Source organism: Lissotriton vulgaris, chromosome 12, assembly GCF_964263255.1.
Source record: "Lissotriton vulgaris chromosome 12, aLisVul1.2, whole genome shotgun sequence".
Classification (NCBI taxonomy): Eukaryota; Metazoa; Chordata; class Amphibia; order Caudata; family Salamandridae; genus Lissotriton; species Lissotriton vulgaris.
Window position 1 is genome coordinate 654998394 of NC_141700.1, and position 19554 is coordinate 655017947.

The window sequence follows — 19554 nt, forward strand, 5'->3', positions numbered from 1 at the left end:
TTATCTATTTCTCCACAGTAAAGAGCTATGATGATCATTTATATGCTTCCTGTGGTTCTTCCTGATACATGAGGAGTTTTTCCTATGTGCCCTCAATAACTCCTTCATTTATACAATTTTCCATCCACAGATCGGCATAGTCCCGGCACTTACTACTATTAGTGCATGATTTTTTCTGTGTGTGTTTGTATCATGTAAGTAAGTGCGTCACTGATTTTACCCAGTGGTTTTGCTTTCACACTACAAAGAGACCTCACCTTTATCCCCCCATTTTGGTGCACGTACATGCTCACAGTACCCTGTTATCACTTTAAGTAGTTCCCGCAATGGTTTTAGGAGAGAATTCAGATGAGTGCTTCCACAATCCTTGGGATTTCTTCTTAATAGATCAGAAAGTTTTGTTCTGTCTATAGCATCTGCATTTTTCAGCCGGCATGGTCCTTTCAGCCGGCATGGTCCTTTCAGCCGGCATGGCCCTTTCCCTCTTCTGAGTAGGTGCATGTGACACCATTGGCTTTTCTAATTAGGTGCCTTGGAAGCTAAAGTATCTCACTCTCATTGATACCATTTTTGAATACGCATGGACTGGCTCATATTAGATGAGATTTACATTGCTCTTGGATTTGACCTATAACTACATTACAGGATTTTCTCATGGTACAGGCAACCCTGCTTCTTAATTGATGGTCCAATTTGCTAGACAGTACTTCATGCATGGACAGGGGAGCAACCAGCCAATATGTATTAATCTATCTGGTGGTTTCCTTTCATGAATCATTCTGTCTTTACTTAACCTGTGACAATTCCTATTTCTTTCTAGGCTGCGACATCTATCCTTAGGAATACCCTTCTAAATTACTTTTTTGGGGTCAAAACATCGACTGCTACATCTTAACCACATACATAATAATGAAAGGACTAACTTGGAACTAAAATCGTGGAATTTATTGAATATCTGTTACTTTACATCTGATTTTTTGTCCTGTTGGTTGAGACTCTTTTTGTGTTTTGTGCACTGTATATAATTTAGCATTCACTTTTGTCACTTATTTTCACTTACACTGCACTGTCACATGTAGCACCTTATCTTTGTTTGGATATGTACCTTGATGAATATGAGTAATTGTATCATTAAAACTAAATATTTTTCATGTTTGTCATTTTCTAAAATCAGGAATAATTATACTTTGTTCCCCTGCCTATTCATTAACTTTTGCTTAAATCATTGACTTTAGAACATCTTTTGTATATTCAAGGGGGGTGGGAGCACACTGCTTTACCTCCCTGCACAGTTAACCCTTTAGCACTATGGTAAATGCAGTTTACTTTAAACGCTTACTTCAGTTTTTGCTGAAGTGTTTCACCAAAGTTGGTACAGATTAGTGCTATGAATCTCTAGACACGGTTTTCTGCATATTATCCTTTATCAGTAGAGATAAAAAAAACTAAATTTATCTGAGGATGCTGCGAAAGCTGCCACAGTCCTTTCAGGTCTCAGTACCTCTCACTGGCGCACAGGTGCATCGCCAAAAGCTTGTAAGCTCAATGGCTCAAGTGAGCCTTTTCAAACTGAATGGGGATTCGAGCGCACTACTTTACCTCCCAGCACTTTTCACCCCTTAGCATTATGATAAATGCAGTTCACTTTAAACGCTTACTTGAGTTTTTGCTGAAGTGTTTCACCAAAAATGGTGCAGGTTAGTGCTGCGAATCTCTAGACATGTGTTTCTGGATATTATCCTTCATCAGTAGAGATAAAAAAAAGAAATTCATTTGGGGTTGCTGGGAAACCTGCCAAAATCATCTCAAGTCTCAGTACCTCTCTCTGGCGCACAGGTGCATCTCCAAAAGCTCATCAGCTCAATGGCTCAAGAGAGCCTTTTCAAACACAAGGGGGATGGGAGGACACTGCTTTACCTCCCAGCACAGTTCACCAGTTAGAAAATATGGTATATGTTGTTCATTTTAATGCTAACTTGAGTTTTTGCTGAAGTGTTTGGTGCTGGTTAGTGCTATGAATCTTTAGAAACATGTGTTTCTGGAAGTTATCCTTCATCAGTAGAGATTAAAAACAAAAATCATCTAGGGTTGCTGAGAAAGCTGGCACAATCGTCTCAGGTCACAGTACCTCTCTCTGGCGCACAAGTGCATCTCCAAAAGCTCATTAGCTTAATGGCTTCAAGAGAGCCTTTTCAAACACAAGGGGGATGGGAGGACACTGCTTTACCTCCCAGCACAGTCCACCCCTAGAAATTATGGTAAATGCACTTCATTTTAACACTTACTTGAGTATTTGATAAAGTGTTTCACCAAAGTTGGTGCTGGTTAGTGCTATGAATCTCTAGAAACATGTGTTTCTGGAAATTATCCTTCATCAGTAGAGATGAAAAACAAAATTCATCTGGGGTTGCTGAGAAAGCTACCTCATTCCTTTCGGGTCTCAGTACCTCTCTCTGGCGCACAGGTGCATATTAGTTTTTACAGAACAAGCAAACAGTTTAAAGGAATATTACCCTTAAATGGAACACTCTTTCAATGCAGCTTAGCAGGCAAAATGAGAATGGGCTGAATAGGGACAAGAGATTTGATTGTGCATATTTAGGGCAAGCAGAAGCACTGAAATTTGTGCGGTAGTCTTTCCATCATCTGTTGTGAAATGGCAACTGTAAGTCCTCAAATATTAGTGAGGTGGTTAAATCGCTACACCTAGGCAATCCCCAGTTTGCACAGGGGTCGCATTTACAAGTGGGTTAGAGTTTTCTACACGCTTTGCAGTTTTAACCAGCTAAATATCAGCAGGTCAAACCTCTTAATATTTACATGGTGAAAAGGCCCACCAAATACCAACAAATTTGAATTTTGTTGTGGAAGACACCAAATTCGGCGTGTTACCACTGCAACAAAGAACATTTGTAATAGGTACTATTGATTGCACTTGTTAGATTCTGAAACTCAGGGTATCTATATAAAATTGCTGTGATAAATGTCACCTGTCCCACCAGCTAGCTTGTAACTTAATCCTTAAAAAGAGTTGGCACTGCCTTTATCCTACCCAGAAACATATGGGTTTGTGTGTATTTAGCTGCGAGGTTGCCCAGGCTGCATCGATGTAGCTTAGGGTTCAGGCATGCTTAGTTGAGCAACGTTAGCCCAACAGTTGATCTTTGCGGCTGAACCTTGGTGGTGGCAAGGTAACACTAGCCCATACCGAACACTTGAAAGATACCGCAGTGTTCTAAGTTGCCTTATACCACGATGTTTGTGAAATAAGGTAAAACCTGCTCAGATACATTCTTTGTGACTTGCTCATGTTTTCACTCATGTTTTATTTAAAAATGAACGGGCAGTGGTGCACAGTGCAAGGAAGATTTTGTTCCAAAGAAAGAACTGCAGAAAGAAGGTGCGGTCCAATTGTAAGCAGAGCTGAAGACAAGGTATGCAAAGAAGAAGCAAAACAAAATTCCCCTCAAAATACAAACCCTTCTATCAGTCACTTCAGATCCACTTACTTGATTTGCTCCCACGTCTTGGTCGCTAAATGAAAAACCCAGAGATCTTTGTAGTGGTAAAACTGTTCACCATCTGGAGATGCAAACTCTCCTCCAAACACCCAGAGCTGCCCCCCTGCCTGAGAAACAGCCACAGCCTAATATGAGCAAAAAGGAAAGAATAAAGAAAATGTTTGTTACAAACCAATGGTTTAATAGTCTAACGCTAGAACACCATCAAAGTTTCAAATACAAAGTTACAACAAGGTAAAGCATAATAAAGTCTTTCAAATACTACAGTAGTCATCAAAATGAAGGTGCTTAGCTGATCAGAAAATATGCTTTTAACAGTTTGTGTTATTTTCATCAGATAATTTGTATGCCTTACATGCCATAGTTATTACTTTACTGATGAGGCACAAATTCAAAACGGAAATTAGGATTGAAAGTTATTACCCATGTGTATGAGATCTTACTGCAGACACAAATCGAGAATGCCAAAAGGAAACACTTTATGAATTAAGCAACCTCGGTTTATCTCTGAAAGCTATCTGCACGATCCTAGTCTAACTTAGGGCCAGAAGCCTAAATGAATCAAAACAGATTATTTAAATCACTAGATAGATTTGCACTGCTTTGAAGGTTGGACTGTAGTGTACCACAGCAGTCCCCTTTCCAGTCCTTACAATGCTTCTGAATGTGCCAGGCTGCACTAGGGGCTGGGATTCACTGTGCAATTTAAAAATATTCATTTGGACTAGTCTTTTCAATAGTACAGGGAATTACAGCCCATGCAGCAGCCAGTCGCTTTTACTTGCAGGATAAAAGCTAGATAGCATTTGAAAGTGCAGAACGAAGGCATGGTCATGGGAGGGTTTCAGACGGTTTACCAACTAGGATCGGTTTTATGGATTGGTATGAAATAACTTGAACATTTAAATGGAGTGGTTTTGCGATGGGCTAATTTCAACTAGCATTCATAGGCCAGCACTAAAAAAATTGGAAGAAATAATTAACCACTAACCCTGATTTTAGGCAGTTACCTTAGCAAGAAAACAAACATTGTCAATGCCAAAAGATCTGCTCTGGCTGCAAATCTTTTGGCTTTGTCTATGCTTGTTTTGTCATGGTTTTTAAAACAACTTATTGTTGCCTGAGCCGTTGCCAGTATGCAAACAAGCATTTGCATGCAATAGGTCTCGCACTTACGAGAGTTTAAGCTACTGGCATTATAAATAAACCTATCGTATTGCAAATATTTTTAGTTTACAAGCGCCACATGCTGCGCTTTCAAATTCATAGAAGCCGCGCCTCTTGCTTTAGACAAGCTGCATCTAAAGAAAGGGGAGCAGCCGCCATTAAAGTGAACCAGGGATATGGGGTTGCTTTTACAATGCAAGCACTGAAAATGCAATAGGTCTCACCTTTAAGTTAAAGCCATTTGCTTTGCTACTGGTATTGTATAGCAAAGCAAACGGCTTTAACTTAATGAAAGGAGAGACCTTTTGCTTTTTTAATACTTGTTGTAGAAGTCGATTAACTTTTGTCTGCCTCCTTGAAAGGATGGCTGCTACTCATATATCTCAATTAGTGACAGAGACAAAACCCCTCACAGTGTCCACAGCACATAAAACAGAGTCAAATAAAGAGGTTAGCTGAATATATGAAAAGTGGCTGTTGTGGTTTTAATTGATGGCTTTTTCGTGGACGTTTAAAACTTCTAGCCAGGCTTGTTCACTGTACTGGTGACATCATCACATGGCATCACACACATCCCTCATTGTACACATTACAGGCAGCAAAAAAGCAGCAACTCGAATGCCAGCATAACCTGCATTAGCAGCAGGCAACTTTAAAAAGTACTTCTATTCTTAGAGATCGTATCACGGGTGGCATCACAAAATACATAATCACATGGCATCACACATGCATAGAAGTGGTCAGAGGAGATAGGATAGCAATATGGACCACTGTGTCACCACCACATTCTCTACAGCAGCTCTACACATCTTTAAAATAATCGTTCATACTCATGGCATCACACATAACATAACTGCAGTAGCAGGGGAGTTTAAGATTTTACCTTCAATCGTACTTATCACATCACCAGTGACATCACCACCTGTCCTCACGCGTGGTCTGAAAGGGGACAACAGAGGTGGCAACTCAAGTGGCAATAGAATCAGCCTGGGCAGGAGGGTGGAACTTTTAGACATTTGGCTTATTCACGCTGTTAATGCCACAGATAACAGTCACATGACGTCACACGCACACACCACTTTCGTACCTTCTGATGGCATCACAACTGACACCGCATAAGAGGTTACTCACGATCCAGAACAGAGGCCATCGCGCAGTGGGGAGCAGGGAGTGATATCACACATAGCAAAGGTAGTATGTCTTACCTTATTAGCATGTTTAATATAACACCTACATCTCGATCACTACTAATGCGGGGTGTGCTATTCGCCGCTGCCCAGTGGAGCAGTATGTGGATGGCACATAATTGGGCACTAGGCTCCTTTCAAAAGTCTCCTTCGTCTCTACTAATGACGTCACTACGGATACCAGAGAGTAGGCAGTGCAATGCACGGGGTGCAAATAGTTATTTCATAATATAGAATCTCTTCTACATACCAGCATCTCTCCTAACAGAGGTGTGCTGCTAACATCCACAGCTGTGCGCGCTCCTAAAAACCCTCCTGTTGCCCTAACCGACCTGAGAAAATGGTACCTAAACAACGAGTAAAGTCATCAAAAAACAAATGAAATTGGTTCAACTCGGATATTTGTGCTGAAGACATCATTCATGACATCACGCACGACCCCACGCAGACACTGCATACGCTTTGTCTTATCTTTTTGTTGCAATAAGTCATCAACCCACAGCACTAGAAATGATGAACACATCGTGGGCCCACCAGGGGTTTGAACCTGTGACCTACAGACTGAGAGCTTCTTCTGATTGGTTGTGTTTTTTCCTTCACTTAAGTATGTGGCAGCTGCCGCCCTACCACCATGTGTTGTCCATAAGATTATCATTCCGTGACTTATACATTGCATGACCTGTCGGTGATGGCGAGGCAGCTTTCTGGTGTTAAACATTCCATTTGGATTAAACCCCTGCACGCTGAGGGAGGGGTCGACTTTGCCAAGCTCACACTCATTGTCAGTGTGACAATAGGAGGGCACTGTAATTTGACCGTTGCCTGCCACCCAAGTTATTAGCTTTCCGCATCTGCATCATTCCTGTCTGACAGTTCTAATGCACATTACACATGAGCGATCGGCCTAGGGGCCTGGAAGGGTGCGGCGCTGCCTGCTTCCCTTGTTTTGGGATATAATACCTGGGCACGGCTCACTTCCAGAAGCCCCTCCCCTTCCCAAACCCATCTTTGGCATGGAGAGTTTCACGTGACTGTTATTGTAATTCCTATTGGTGGAATGGTCTGGAAACAATTAAGAGTGTTGTAACTGCTGGAAGCAAGAGCCAACGAAAGAGGAGGAGCGAAAGCTTCAGAGACCCGAGTAAAAAACCTTTTTTCAATTCTATTTTGTATTTACGCAGTACTGTTTTTACCGTCCTGTAGTGTCACCGCGATATAGTCTTCTACAGGGAAACCAGTGTGTGCTGAGCGCGCTCTGTGAACTTGATCATCTTCACCTGCATGGGGTTGAGGGCCCTGGTGATAAAAGTACTCCCTGGCAGAGGCAGATCCCACACTTTCTGCCTGAGCTCATGCTTCCTGCAATCTCTATGCACTTAGCGCTTCACATCACCAGCCGTAGTTCTAAGCTCTTTGCATTGGCTGTACAAGTGCTTGAAGCTTTCTTTTAAAAAATAACAAATATAGTGCTCCCGGTCCCGAAAATGAAAGTGGGCCGTGCATGTAACTTACAAAAAATAACAAATATAGTGCTTACCGAGTAATTGAAGGAGGCCGTGTCCCTTCGCAAGTAAAAGATCCAATCCCGGTGGGCAGGGCCCAAAGCGGACAGGGTGGCAAGCAGGAGGGACTAAAAAGCCTCCGGAGCAACAACACCACGTTTAGCATAATAGGTGATGCAAAATGACGCGAAGGAATGGGAAACACGGGCGGAGCACAAAGCGATCTTCTGGATCTGTATTGATTCCAAGATGCCCTCGCATGGCGAGAGCAACGTATGCGCGTTGCTAACGCCAGGCTAGACGTAAACAAGCATTTGCAATGCAATAGGTCTCGCATTATTTAAGTTTGAGCTATTAGCATTGTAAATGGCAATTGTTTTTTGCTTTATGCTATATTTTTTTTTTACATAAAAAGCTTCATATAAAATATGTTTTATTAAAGTTATTTATGCAGTATCTAAATTTTGTTTGCATAAAACAGTATAATAATATCTTAGTAAAAAAGTCAAATATTTTAATGGAAATTCACCAAACGTTCATTTATGTGTTGGTTTTGAAAATAGCTAAATTAATAGCTTTGTCATTTACAATGCCAGTAGTTATAACTTTCGCAAATGTGACACCTATAGCATTTGTAATGCAACATTTGTATTTACGTGACTTAGATGTATTGATATTACAAATAACAATGGCTTTTAATTTTTTTTAATACTTAATAAAAGTGATTGTAATTTATAATGGCAATAGCTTAAACTTTTGTAAATAACTTTTGTGAAGATTATGTTCAGTGTATTTTATTGTAACAAAATCCAAGAACAGAAGTGAAATATTAACATCTTTTTGTGACATTTGTAATAAAGCTTGAAACATTGAGAGAACATATTTGTGCTGTGGTGGTGCTGAGTGATGCTGTGGTGGTGCTGAATGGGGCTGTGGTGATGCTGAGTGATGCAGTGGTGGTGCTGAGTGGTGCTATGGTGGTGCTGTGGTGGTGCTGAGTGATGCTGAGTGATGCTGTGGTGGTGCTGAGTGGTGCTGTGGTGGTTCTGAGTGATGCTGTGGTGGTTCTGACTGATAATGTGGTGGTGCTGAGTGACTGTACTCACTGTCACTCTGCACGCACTGTCACTCTGCACGCACTGTCACTCTGCACGCACTGTCACTCTGCACGCACTGTCACTCTGCACGCACTGTCACTCTGCACGCACTGTCACTCTGCACGCACTCTGCACTCACTGTCACTCTGCACTCACTGTCACTCTGCACTCACTGTCACTCTGCACTCACTGTCACTCTGCACGCACTCTGCACTCACTGTCACTCTGCACTCACTGTCACTCTGCACTCACTGTCACTCTGCACTCACTCTGCACTCACTGTCACTCTGCACTCACTCTGCACTCACTGTCACTCTGCACTCACTCTGCACTCACTGTCACTCTGCACTCACTGTCACTCTGCACTCACTGTCACTCTGCACTCACTGTCACTCTGCACTCACTGTCACTCTGCACGCACTGTCACTCTGCACGCACTCTGCACTCACTGTCACTCTGCACTCACTGTCACTCTGCACTCACTGTCACTCTGCACTCACTGTCACTCTGCACTCACTGTCACTCTGCACTCACTCTGCACTCACTGTCACTCTGCACTCACTCTGCACTCACTGTCACTCTGCACTCACTGTCACTCTGCACTCACTGTCACTCTGCACTCACTGTCACTCTGCACTCACTGTCACTCTGCACTCACTGTCACTCTGCACGCACTCTGCACTCACTGTCACTCTGCACTCACTGTCACTCTGCACTCACTCTGCACTCACTGTCACTCTGCACTCACTGTCACTCTGCACTCACTGTCACTCTGCACTCACTGTCACTCTGCACGCACTCTGCACTCACTGTCACTCTGCACTCACTGTCACTCTGCACTCACTGTCACTCTGCACTCACTGTCACTCTGCACTCACTGTCACTCTGCACTCACTGTCACTCTGCACGCACTCTGCACTCACTGTCACTCTGCACTCACTGTCACTCTGCACTCACTGTCACTCTGCACGCACTCTGCACTCACTGTCACTCTGCACTCACTGTCACTCTGCACTCACTGTCACTCTGCACTCACTGTCACTCTGCACTCACTGTCACTCTGCACTCACTGTCACTCCGCACTCACTGTCACTTCGCACTCACTGTCACTCCGCACTCACTGTCACTCTGCACTCACTGTCACTCCGCACTCACTGTCACTCCGCACTCACTGTCACTCCGCACTCACTGTCACTCTGCACTCACTGTCACTCCGCACTCACTGTCACTCCGCACTCACTGTCACTCTGCACTCACTGTCACTCTGCACGCACTCTGCACTCACTGTTTCTGCACGCACTCTGCACTCACTGTCACTCTGCACTCACTGTCACTCTGCACTCACTCTGCACTCACTGTCACTCTGCACTCACTGTCACTCTGCACGCACTCTGCACTCACTGTCACTCTGCACTCACTGTCACTCTGCACTCACTGTCACTCTGCACTCACTGTCACTCTGCACTCACTGTCACTCTGCACGCACTCTGCACTCACTGTTTCTGCACGCACTCTGCACTCACTGTCACTCCGCACTCACTGTCACTCTGCACTCACTGTCACTCTGCACTCACTGTCACTCTGCACTCACTGTCACTCTGCACTCACTGTCACTCTGCACTCACTCTGCACTCACTGTCACTCTGCACGCACTCTGCACTCACTGTCACTCTGCACTCACTGTCACTTTGCACTCACTGTCACTCTGCACTCACTGTCACTCTGCACTCACTGTCACTCTGCACTCACTGTCACTCTGCACGCACTCTGCACTCACTGTCACTCTGCACTCACTGTCACTCTGCACTCACTGTCACTCTGCACTCACTGTCACTCTGCACTCACTGTCACTCTGCACTCACTGTCACTCTGCACTCACTGTCACTCCGCACTCACTGTCACTTCGCACTCACTGTCACTCCGTGTGTGTGTGTTTGGGTGTCTACATAGAGCCTCTGAACCCCGGCACCAATGCTCCTGCTGCGCTAATGGAGGCTACGGCTCTGGTCGGTGCATCTGATTAACGAAGGAACTGAGATTAGAGAAGGTTTAAACCTAGTTCATGGCTCTGGGCCCACGGCAATGGAGTACTGTAATGTTGCTGCAGCACCTGGCCTCGCGCTTGTTACATTAGGGACAAGCGTACGTTTTCCGGTCCAAGGTGCTTGAATGTGCAGAAATGGAAGCGAGTGACAACGAACTTCTGCTGCATGTCTAGCTGCCACAATCTGATCCGAGGATGCATGTCCATTTTTCTGTACTACACCGGACACTCAACACTCCTCACTGGAAAGCACAGGGAGCACATTTCCTTAAATAATGTAAGAGCAGAAAGGTATTCCATCATCAAACCTGCACCATTAAAGGCCCTTCCATGATGTTAGCGTTTCTGACTCCCCTAGCTCCGATACCCCTGTGTCACATCCTGTTCGGTGACACACTAGCTCCTCCGAGAAGAACAGATTTTCCGGGAAGTATTAAGGAATATCTGGTTCTAGACAAGAAAATATACAAAGGTACCATGTGCAGCAGACAGCCGCCTTGTGCCCTACAGCACATTACACTCTATGACGCAATGCAAAATGGAGGGGGCCCACAGGCAGAATTTGAAGAGGGCCCCTGAGTCTCCCGTATCTCACAGACAAATCTTGGCCTTCAGTGTGGGCTCACTGGAGGATTTGCAGTCACTCTGCACCAGAATTACGGCAGGGTGTACTTTATGCCCTTTTTACATTAACATAGTCCCTCATATTCAAAACTCCCTCTCCGCCATTCTTCATGTCTCTACATGAAGGAAATGATGTCTGGTGAATGTTGGAGCTGTTCAACAGGGCCTCAAATCACAGCAGCGCGTATATTGTAAAAGCGGTGCCAATTCTGGAGGATTGCATGCAATACGTGTCCCCTCTTTTTGTTGAACACGGTCCTCTGCCTACCTCCTTTAATCCCACTTGTAAAAGAAATATGTGCTGTTAACAGTGAAAACGAAAGCCGGTTGTGACAGTGACTGTAAGTGCTCAGAGAAAACCTGCATTGCAGCATCAGTGTTCTGATGCACCGAGTCCTCTCAGCACCTCAGCCGTCCCCGCTGCTCCAGCCGGATCGTGTTGTTAGAAAGATGAGCTCCGGAGCTCATCCCTTGAAAGGCCTTGCCTGATAATGCGCAGGTAACACCTAGCGTTACTGAAATCCGGAAGTGAGTTTGATCGCAACACAAGGCAATCCGCAAGTCCTTTGGAGAGGCAGTAGTGGCTGGCCACTGAAGCACACATAGAGAGAGGACATTTCTGCTCTTGCCCGCATCCAGAGATAGATGCACACGTATGCATGCACACCTCCGCGCCAGTCAGACGTGCGTACATTCACAACTACAGGTGCAACGTCATATACACACATTAACACACACACGGGCCACCTGTGAGGGAATTAAACTGTGTCAATGTCCTGAAGAATAGGCTCAGGGAGCAACTCTAACGTGTGTTATATAATGAGTTGCGAACTTACAATACAAACCAAATGGGCACCAGGGGCATAGTACAGGCCCCTTCAAGCGGGGGAGGGGGCACGGTTGAGGGAGGCAGGGGGCTCTACTCGAAACTAAATTAAGCGAGATCACGTCCCTCGCCTCACACCCCCACCACCTCCTTGCGAGCCGCTTACCTTGTGCATTCCCTCTGCTGGTCAGCACCGCGATGACTTTACCGGCGCACGAAAGATTCTTAAGACACTTTTTGTCTGTCTGTTTGCCATGAACATTCCGTGTCTTCTACCAGGAAGTCAGGCAGGCCGGGCGGGACAACCGGAAGTAGGAGGGCGGGAGCCTACCCCGCCTCCCACGGAAGAGCCGCGATTGTTTGGCGCACCGGAGCAGGCAGGAGCCTACCCTGCGCCCCGGTGCCGAAGAAGGGAAGAAGAGTCTTGCTGCCGGTGGGAGCCGCTGCACTGAGGATGCCGGTGAGTGGGGCGTCGCCTTGTTGGGGGGGGGCGGGGGGCATCTGTGTGCGCGCGCGCGGCGGCGGACTGTGTATGTGTGTGAGCGTGCATGTGTGTGTGTATGTGTATGTGTCCTGGAGTCTGTGTGTATGCGTGTGTGTGAGGGGGGGGGGTTGCCTGTCTGGGTGCCTGCGTGTCTGTGTAAGTGTAAATGCGTGTGCGTGTGTGTGGAGCCGAGAGGAGAGGGGCTGGTGTGTGTGGAGGGGTCTCTGTGTATGCGTGTAGGTGACGGGGGTGTGCCTGTGTATGCGTGTGTATGTGCGCATGCGTGAGTGCTGTGTATGCGTGTGGCTGTGATGTGCGCATGCGTGAATGTTGACGCGCGTGCACGCAGCTCAATCCACGCTCGTCACAGTTTTGTGTCCCTCATTCCCCCGTGTCAGCCGACTATAAGTCTCCGCCCTGGACGCATCCTTCGGATGCGAATTCCAGGGCGAGACCTAAAAAGCATTTGTTTGTCAAGTTGACAAACAAATGCCTTTTATTGTAAAAGCGCCCCAAGCTGCGTTTTCACTTTAATACCGTCTGCGGACCTTTCGTTAGATGTGGCTCATCTAAAGAAAGGGATGTGGTCTCTATTAACGTGAAAGCACGGCACGGGGCACTAGTAAACAACACACAAAATGTTAATAAATGGTTTCAAAAAAAGCTTGAGTGAGCGTGTCAGGTGAAAACAATTTGAGGAATTAGTGCTCAGAGGATGTAATTAAAGCCTACAGAGTAACAACACATGTAAGAGGGCCAGTCCTTATGGGAGGTTACAAGATGAGACAAGGCAGTACTAAGGAGGGACAACTAAGCCTATTGACCAATGAAAAGCCACAGTTTACAAAGGACATTGACACAAGCCAACGAAAAATATAGGCAGACAGTGGACGGAGTTTAAAGTCTATACCTGCATACAGCATGCCTCACAGAGCAGCGCATGAGCTGCCCAGGTTCGACCTAAAAGAAAAACATGGACGAAAAGCAAACATATTTTTTTGAGTGTCATACACAAGTACTGCCATAGTAGATAGAACCTGCCATTGAAGAGAACTACTTTGTGTATGGAGGTGTTCTTTTGAACCCAGAGAATGCTGTCACTGACAATGAAGATAGTTAGCCAATGGCTGAAGTTGGTTGATCCACTACCCTATGCTGTAGGCTCCAGTGGTCAGAAGACAACTGGAAATGGCATAAAAACACACCAAAGGAGGCAACAGGATGGCTCAAAGTCCCTATAAGTATATTATAGATCAATAACATTAGTAAAAACAAAAGGCTGTTCGCTAACGACAGGCCTAAGAAGGAGCACTTACTGGAAAGATTGGCAGACGCGTATCCGCTGGTTACGAAAAGTCTCTGTCCCTATTTGAGCGGGAGTCTATGCCTTATTTTAAGCTGCTAATGTGCTGGCAAAGGCAGCAAACAGAACAAGAGGATGAGAGTCCCTTTGAAGTTGAAAAACATTGGTTATAATACGTCATCAGCATTTGCACTTGACATACCTACCACTGGTGTGGTCTTTAAAAGTAAATGCTTTTCAAACACTGTTTTAAACTGCAGAATGAATGCCAATAATTGGTCCAGTCGAATAATATTATGGAATCAGAGTGATTTTTATAAGGTCAGGGCAGCTTCTCTATTTTAGGTGGCTTTCTACTCCCTACTCTTCCTACTCTCTGAACTTGGGACAGGAGACCCATCCCCAGTTTACATACATTAATGTTCTTCCACCAATGAAGTTTACTTTTTTCTCCCTTTGCCTGTTTTAAGAGTTTCAATCTCTGCGCTTTGCTTCTTCTGCCAACGCCCAATCTCTTCTAACATTCTTCCCGACACAGTTGCCTTCCAATATCCTCAGTCTCCATATATATATATATTCAGTACATGTACATGGTACTTGACCAGGTCTGCTTGTATACCTGCGGTAAGTGGCTCTACATATTCCTCGTCACATATTCTACTTGTGCTATGTCCATCATACACTGTATGCCTGTCTGCTCATTTTCCTTAATTGCCAATTCTCTGGAGACTATTCTGTCTCCAGAAGTGTGCTAGTGAACCAAAATCCTCTTGCTGAGATGGCCTCTCTAGATTTTTTCCCTTTCGCCCTCCTAAAATATATTAAAGTTTCGTATTTCTTTTTTTCTCTTTATCATGTCATTAATGGATTTTTTTTAAAGGCGTTACTAATAGCAGAAAGATGGCATGTTAAATGCCAAAGACCCACGTCAACCTCATCTCTCTTGAGCTTCACACTGTATTGCTCTTTCTAGTCCTTTTATATCGGTATGTATATTGTTGACGTACACAAAGCGCTGAAAGGCCAAACGATGCCAGTACGCTATATGAAAAAAGTTCAAATAAAAATAAAATACCCTTGTTTGTAACATATGTGAAGTGTTTTGGGGACCAACACTACACAAATGCAAAGAAATATTAAACAAATCTGCAAACCAAAAGTCACAAAAGTAGACCTGGAGTGCTGATAACTGACACCATTGTAAGCAACATTGGTGAACTCTCTTGATACCATTACAAACTGCTGAAGAGCCCATACACCTGCTTTTTAGAACAGTCACTGTGCAGTTGACAAGGAACTATTATTAATCAACAGCATGCAGCACTGTCCAGCATAGCCGAATCGATGCCATATGTGCAGGAAAGGCATACAAATGTACAGGCAATCAAGCGAAATTAAACTATGTTACATAGTAATCATCCTGAAAGGATCAGGCAGCCTGGGCCCATGTTGGACACCAAAATAATCCTTAAAATGTCACATGTACCTTGAAGGGTTTTCATTTTGCTTAAGAGGAGGGTTAATGTAAGTATATATGTCGATCTACGTGCACTTATAGTGCTGAAAACAATCAGCAGCTTGTCAGAAGCTTGATACCGTGCATGGATAAGAGCAGCACTGAAGGGCAGCGACCGCCTTTTAAAATCCTCAGCCGAGCCAAGTTCTTGGGAGTGAAAAGGCGCACTGATCAGTTGCTGCCCCACAGGTCCTCAGAGGGCCATCGAGCTGCAGCTCTTTGTGGCACTATCAATTTATCAAGTTGTGACTCCGTTACCCTGGCGCCACCTGCTGTACAAAGACGATCACATCTCCGCAAAGGATTTGCTCAGATGAACAGGCCAGATGTTTGGAGCCGACATATATACCAATAGGTCGATTCACAAAATTCCAAACAGCAGTGGGTCAGAATCCTCATCAATATTCAGGAGGTAGGTAGTTCGTAAAGTGAGACGAACTACGATTGGTAGCCTTGACCGGGATGGTTACCTGCGGAGGTCAGCAGAACACCATGTCTGTGATCTCTTTTTATTAATTACATTTTAAGAATGCAGGTCGTTTTACTTAAAGGACACGTAGATGTTTAGAATAAAAAGTATACTTTAAAAAAAGTGTTTGCGCCACCACAGCTCACTGCCCAATAAACTTACTTTTACATTAACAAGGGAGAAAGGGTCGCAAGTACCCCGTACACTTTTATAAATGGCTTACCACCGGTCGCAAAACACTGCTATGCAAACCATAACAAATCAATATTTGAAAGGGAGGTCGTAAACACGGCTCTTACAAATGGCGAATCCATATGCCCTTCTAAAATCATTTTCTGATTCCCTAACCCGTTTAAGAAATGCAAAGCATGTTTAGTACATTTCAAAAAGACATTTGGCATTCACAACCCTTGTGGTTTAGCAAATTATAGGGTTTGTGATCACTAACGAGCTTCTAATCTGACTCAATGTTCCTTATTCCAGTTAACTGTTGTAATGTGTCCGGACAAAAGATGCTGCTGGACTGCATGAATGTGGTGTGCCCAATAACATCTTGTACAAGGTTAATAAAAGCTTGGAGTACTGGCGCTAATTGGGCACACGGCAGTGAATATGGCAATGTCGGCATATTACATATAGTTTGAAAATGTTTATTTGAAATGCACTTAGATTGAAATGTTTTATTATAAAATAAGTCAGAAAAAATGAATTTAGTAAAGAATGTTTTAAACTAACCATTACCACAATCGTTCACACTCTGGTGTACAAACTGTGTACAGCTGGAGTTAGAATAGTTGAAATTATGGAGCTAAAATATAAAGGCCACGAACAAAGTCATGCCCAGCTTGGAGTTAAAGAAAAAGCAGTTTCACAACTGGCCACAGAAAAAATAACCATCATGATAAAGTAAAAACAAATAGATTCACGTTATTCTTTTCTAGGAGGTGGAAGCAGTGGTGTGAAAACAGACACTAGCAAACACTTTCTCCTTATGTAAATCCGTAATCTAACAAACGGTGTGGTGGGGGTCCTATAAAACAAGCATTTGCAATGCAATGGTCTCGGCATTATTAAAGGTAGAGCTATTGGCATTGTTCAAGACATTTTTTTTTAAATCATAAATAAATGGCATTGTCATTTACATTTCCAATAGCTTAATCGTTAAATAAATGGCATTGTCATTTACAATGCCAATAGCTTAATAGCTCGCAAATGCATGACCTATAGCATTTACACCCACACAGAGCAACACACACACACACACACCCAGAGCCACACACACAGAGCCACACACACACCCAGAGCCACACACACACACACCCAGAGCCACATACACACACACACCCAGAGCCACACACACACACACACCCAGAGCCACACACACACACACACCCAGAGCCACACACACACACACACCCAGAGCCACACACACACACACACCCAGAGCCACACACACACACACCCAGAGCCACACACACACCCAGAGCCACACACACACACACCCAGAGCCACACACACACACACACACACACACACACCCAGAGCCACACACACACACCCAGAGCCACACACACACACACACACCCAGAGCCACACACACACACACCCAGAGCCACACACACACACCCCCAGAGCCACACACACCCAGAGCCACACACACACACACCCAGAGCCACACACACACCCCCAGAGCCACACACACACCCCCAGAGCCACACACACACACCCAGAGCCACACAAAAACCCCTAGAGCCACATGCACACACCCAGAGCCACAGGCACACACCCAGAGCCACACGCACACACCCAGAGCCACACGCACACACCCAGAGCCACACACACACACCCAGAGCCACATACACACACCCAGAGCCACATACACACACCCAGAGCCACATAAATACACACAGGAGAGCAAGCACAACGAGGCTGCAGGGAAGCAAGAACAGCGAGGGGGCAGGGAAGCCAGCACAGCGAGGGGGCAGGGAAGCAAGCACAGCGAGGGGGCAGGGAAGCAAGCACAGCGAGGGGGCAGGGAAGCAAGCACAGCGAGGGGGCAGCGAAGCAAGCACAGTGAGGGGGCAGCGAAGCAAGCACCGCCAGGGGGCAGGGGAGCAAGCACAGTCAGGGGGACTCCGCCCCCTCACTGCTTCGCAGTGAGAAGCGACGGTCCCTCGACCTAAAAAGGAGTCTGTAAAATTGGCTCAATGCATTTGGCCTCCTAAGAGTAATAATACAAAGATTGGCAAAGCCAATAGGCCTAACCTTTAAAGACCTATTTGCATTGCTGATTTTTAGCCAGGCTGGATAGCATCACAGGGGGTATGCACTATGCAGCATGGCTTTAAAAAACACGGATGCGCTGATGTGCCAGCCGAATTATTTTTTAGGTGTGCATTTGAATTCAACACACAAGTGTGCACCTACAAAACAATATTTATGCTTTTTATTTACTCACCTGAAATGGATCGGTAAAGTAAAAAACGAAGTGTACAAACTTTTTTTTAAACATAGTGCTTTTTTGAAGAAAAAAAGATAGATGTGTAGGTAGCAGGAGCAGGCTGGGGAGAGAGCGAGCGGTGAAGAAGCACAGTGGGTGGATGGGGTGTATCAGCAGCATGGAGGGAACACGGGTGAAAGAGCATCGTGGATTGCAGGTGAGGGCAGAAGCACACAGGTGAGAGAGAACAGCACAAGTGCTGCTAGGGGAGAGTACTACATGGGCAGAGAAAGCGAGGGGTAAGAAAAGCACACCAGGGAGATAGCTGGAAAAAGCATGCACTCTCACAGAGTGCTTAAACAAAAATGAAACATTTGTTCCTTAAAACCCATTCACTGGCTAACCAATAGAAGCCAACCTCTCAAAGGAATGGTAAAGAGCTCCATGGGAGGGTCAAACACAAGACTCACAAAAAACATTCAATAGGAAGCAGCCAAATGAGACGGACAGGAAAGGCAACCAATGGTGAGCACTGAGCATGCTTCAAGCTCTTGTGTACTCTTGGTAAGCCCCGATATGTCTTCTGAACCAGCCAGCTTGCTCTGCCTTGAAGACTCGCCCTAAAAAGGGAGTCAACTATTTTGACTCTGTGCAAAAGACCCTGTCATGGCCAAGATAAAAAGCAAGTTCAATCAATTTGAGTTAATGAAATGGGTCACCTAAGGTTTAGGGTAAACAAGCATTGACAAATGCAATAGTTCTAGCTAGTTATTAATGATTGGGCTTCTTAATAGATCATGTCTGACTATTAATAGATGGCCAATTAAGCTGTTTTTGTTGTATCTGTCCCTCATATCAGGAGGCAACTAAGATGATGCTCCCAAGTAAAAATGGCAGGATAAGATGGACGCTGCCACTAAAAGACACAAACTATGCATGTTCTCAAACACTGCTGATAACCACATTAGTCAGCAATAGCAGTGGAACATAACAGGCTACTATCTTGGTTGATCTTTAAGACAGTCCATGATCGCACACGTTTCTACAGTGTGCAAGAAAGCCATAAATTCAACAATGAGCTTCTGTGTCAATAAAGTACAGTAAATTCGGGTGCAAAGGCAAATAGTGAACAACGCTGTGTTTTTATGACAGTCTAAGGCATACCAACAACACACACTTCCTAAAGAAAAAAATAGAAATATATGCAATAAATATCACAAGCTGCACGTTAGGTCGTATCCGCAGTCCAACAAAAGGACTAAGTGAAGCCTCATCACCAACCACTGAAGGGAAAATAACTGGGAAGAAGTAACGATTCTCATACTATCAGTCCTTTTCCCCCCTATAAATGCTGGAACCTATACAGGGAAAACT

General features: G+C 44.8%; 1 protein-coding gene across 1 annotated transcript in view; it reads right to left on the reverse strand.

Annotated features, from left to right (window-relative positions):
* Positions 1-19554, reverse strand: part of LOC147677946 (kelch domain-containing protein 4-like) — a 214904-nt gene that overhangs the window by 64679 nt on the left and 130671 nt on the right. Inside the window, exon 5 of the mRNA XM_086946543.1 lies at positions 3510-3646. Coding sequence (XP_086802669.1) covers positions 3510-3646 — 137 coding nt within the window. The remainder of the gene's footprint in view (positions 1-3509; positions 3647-19554) is intronic.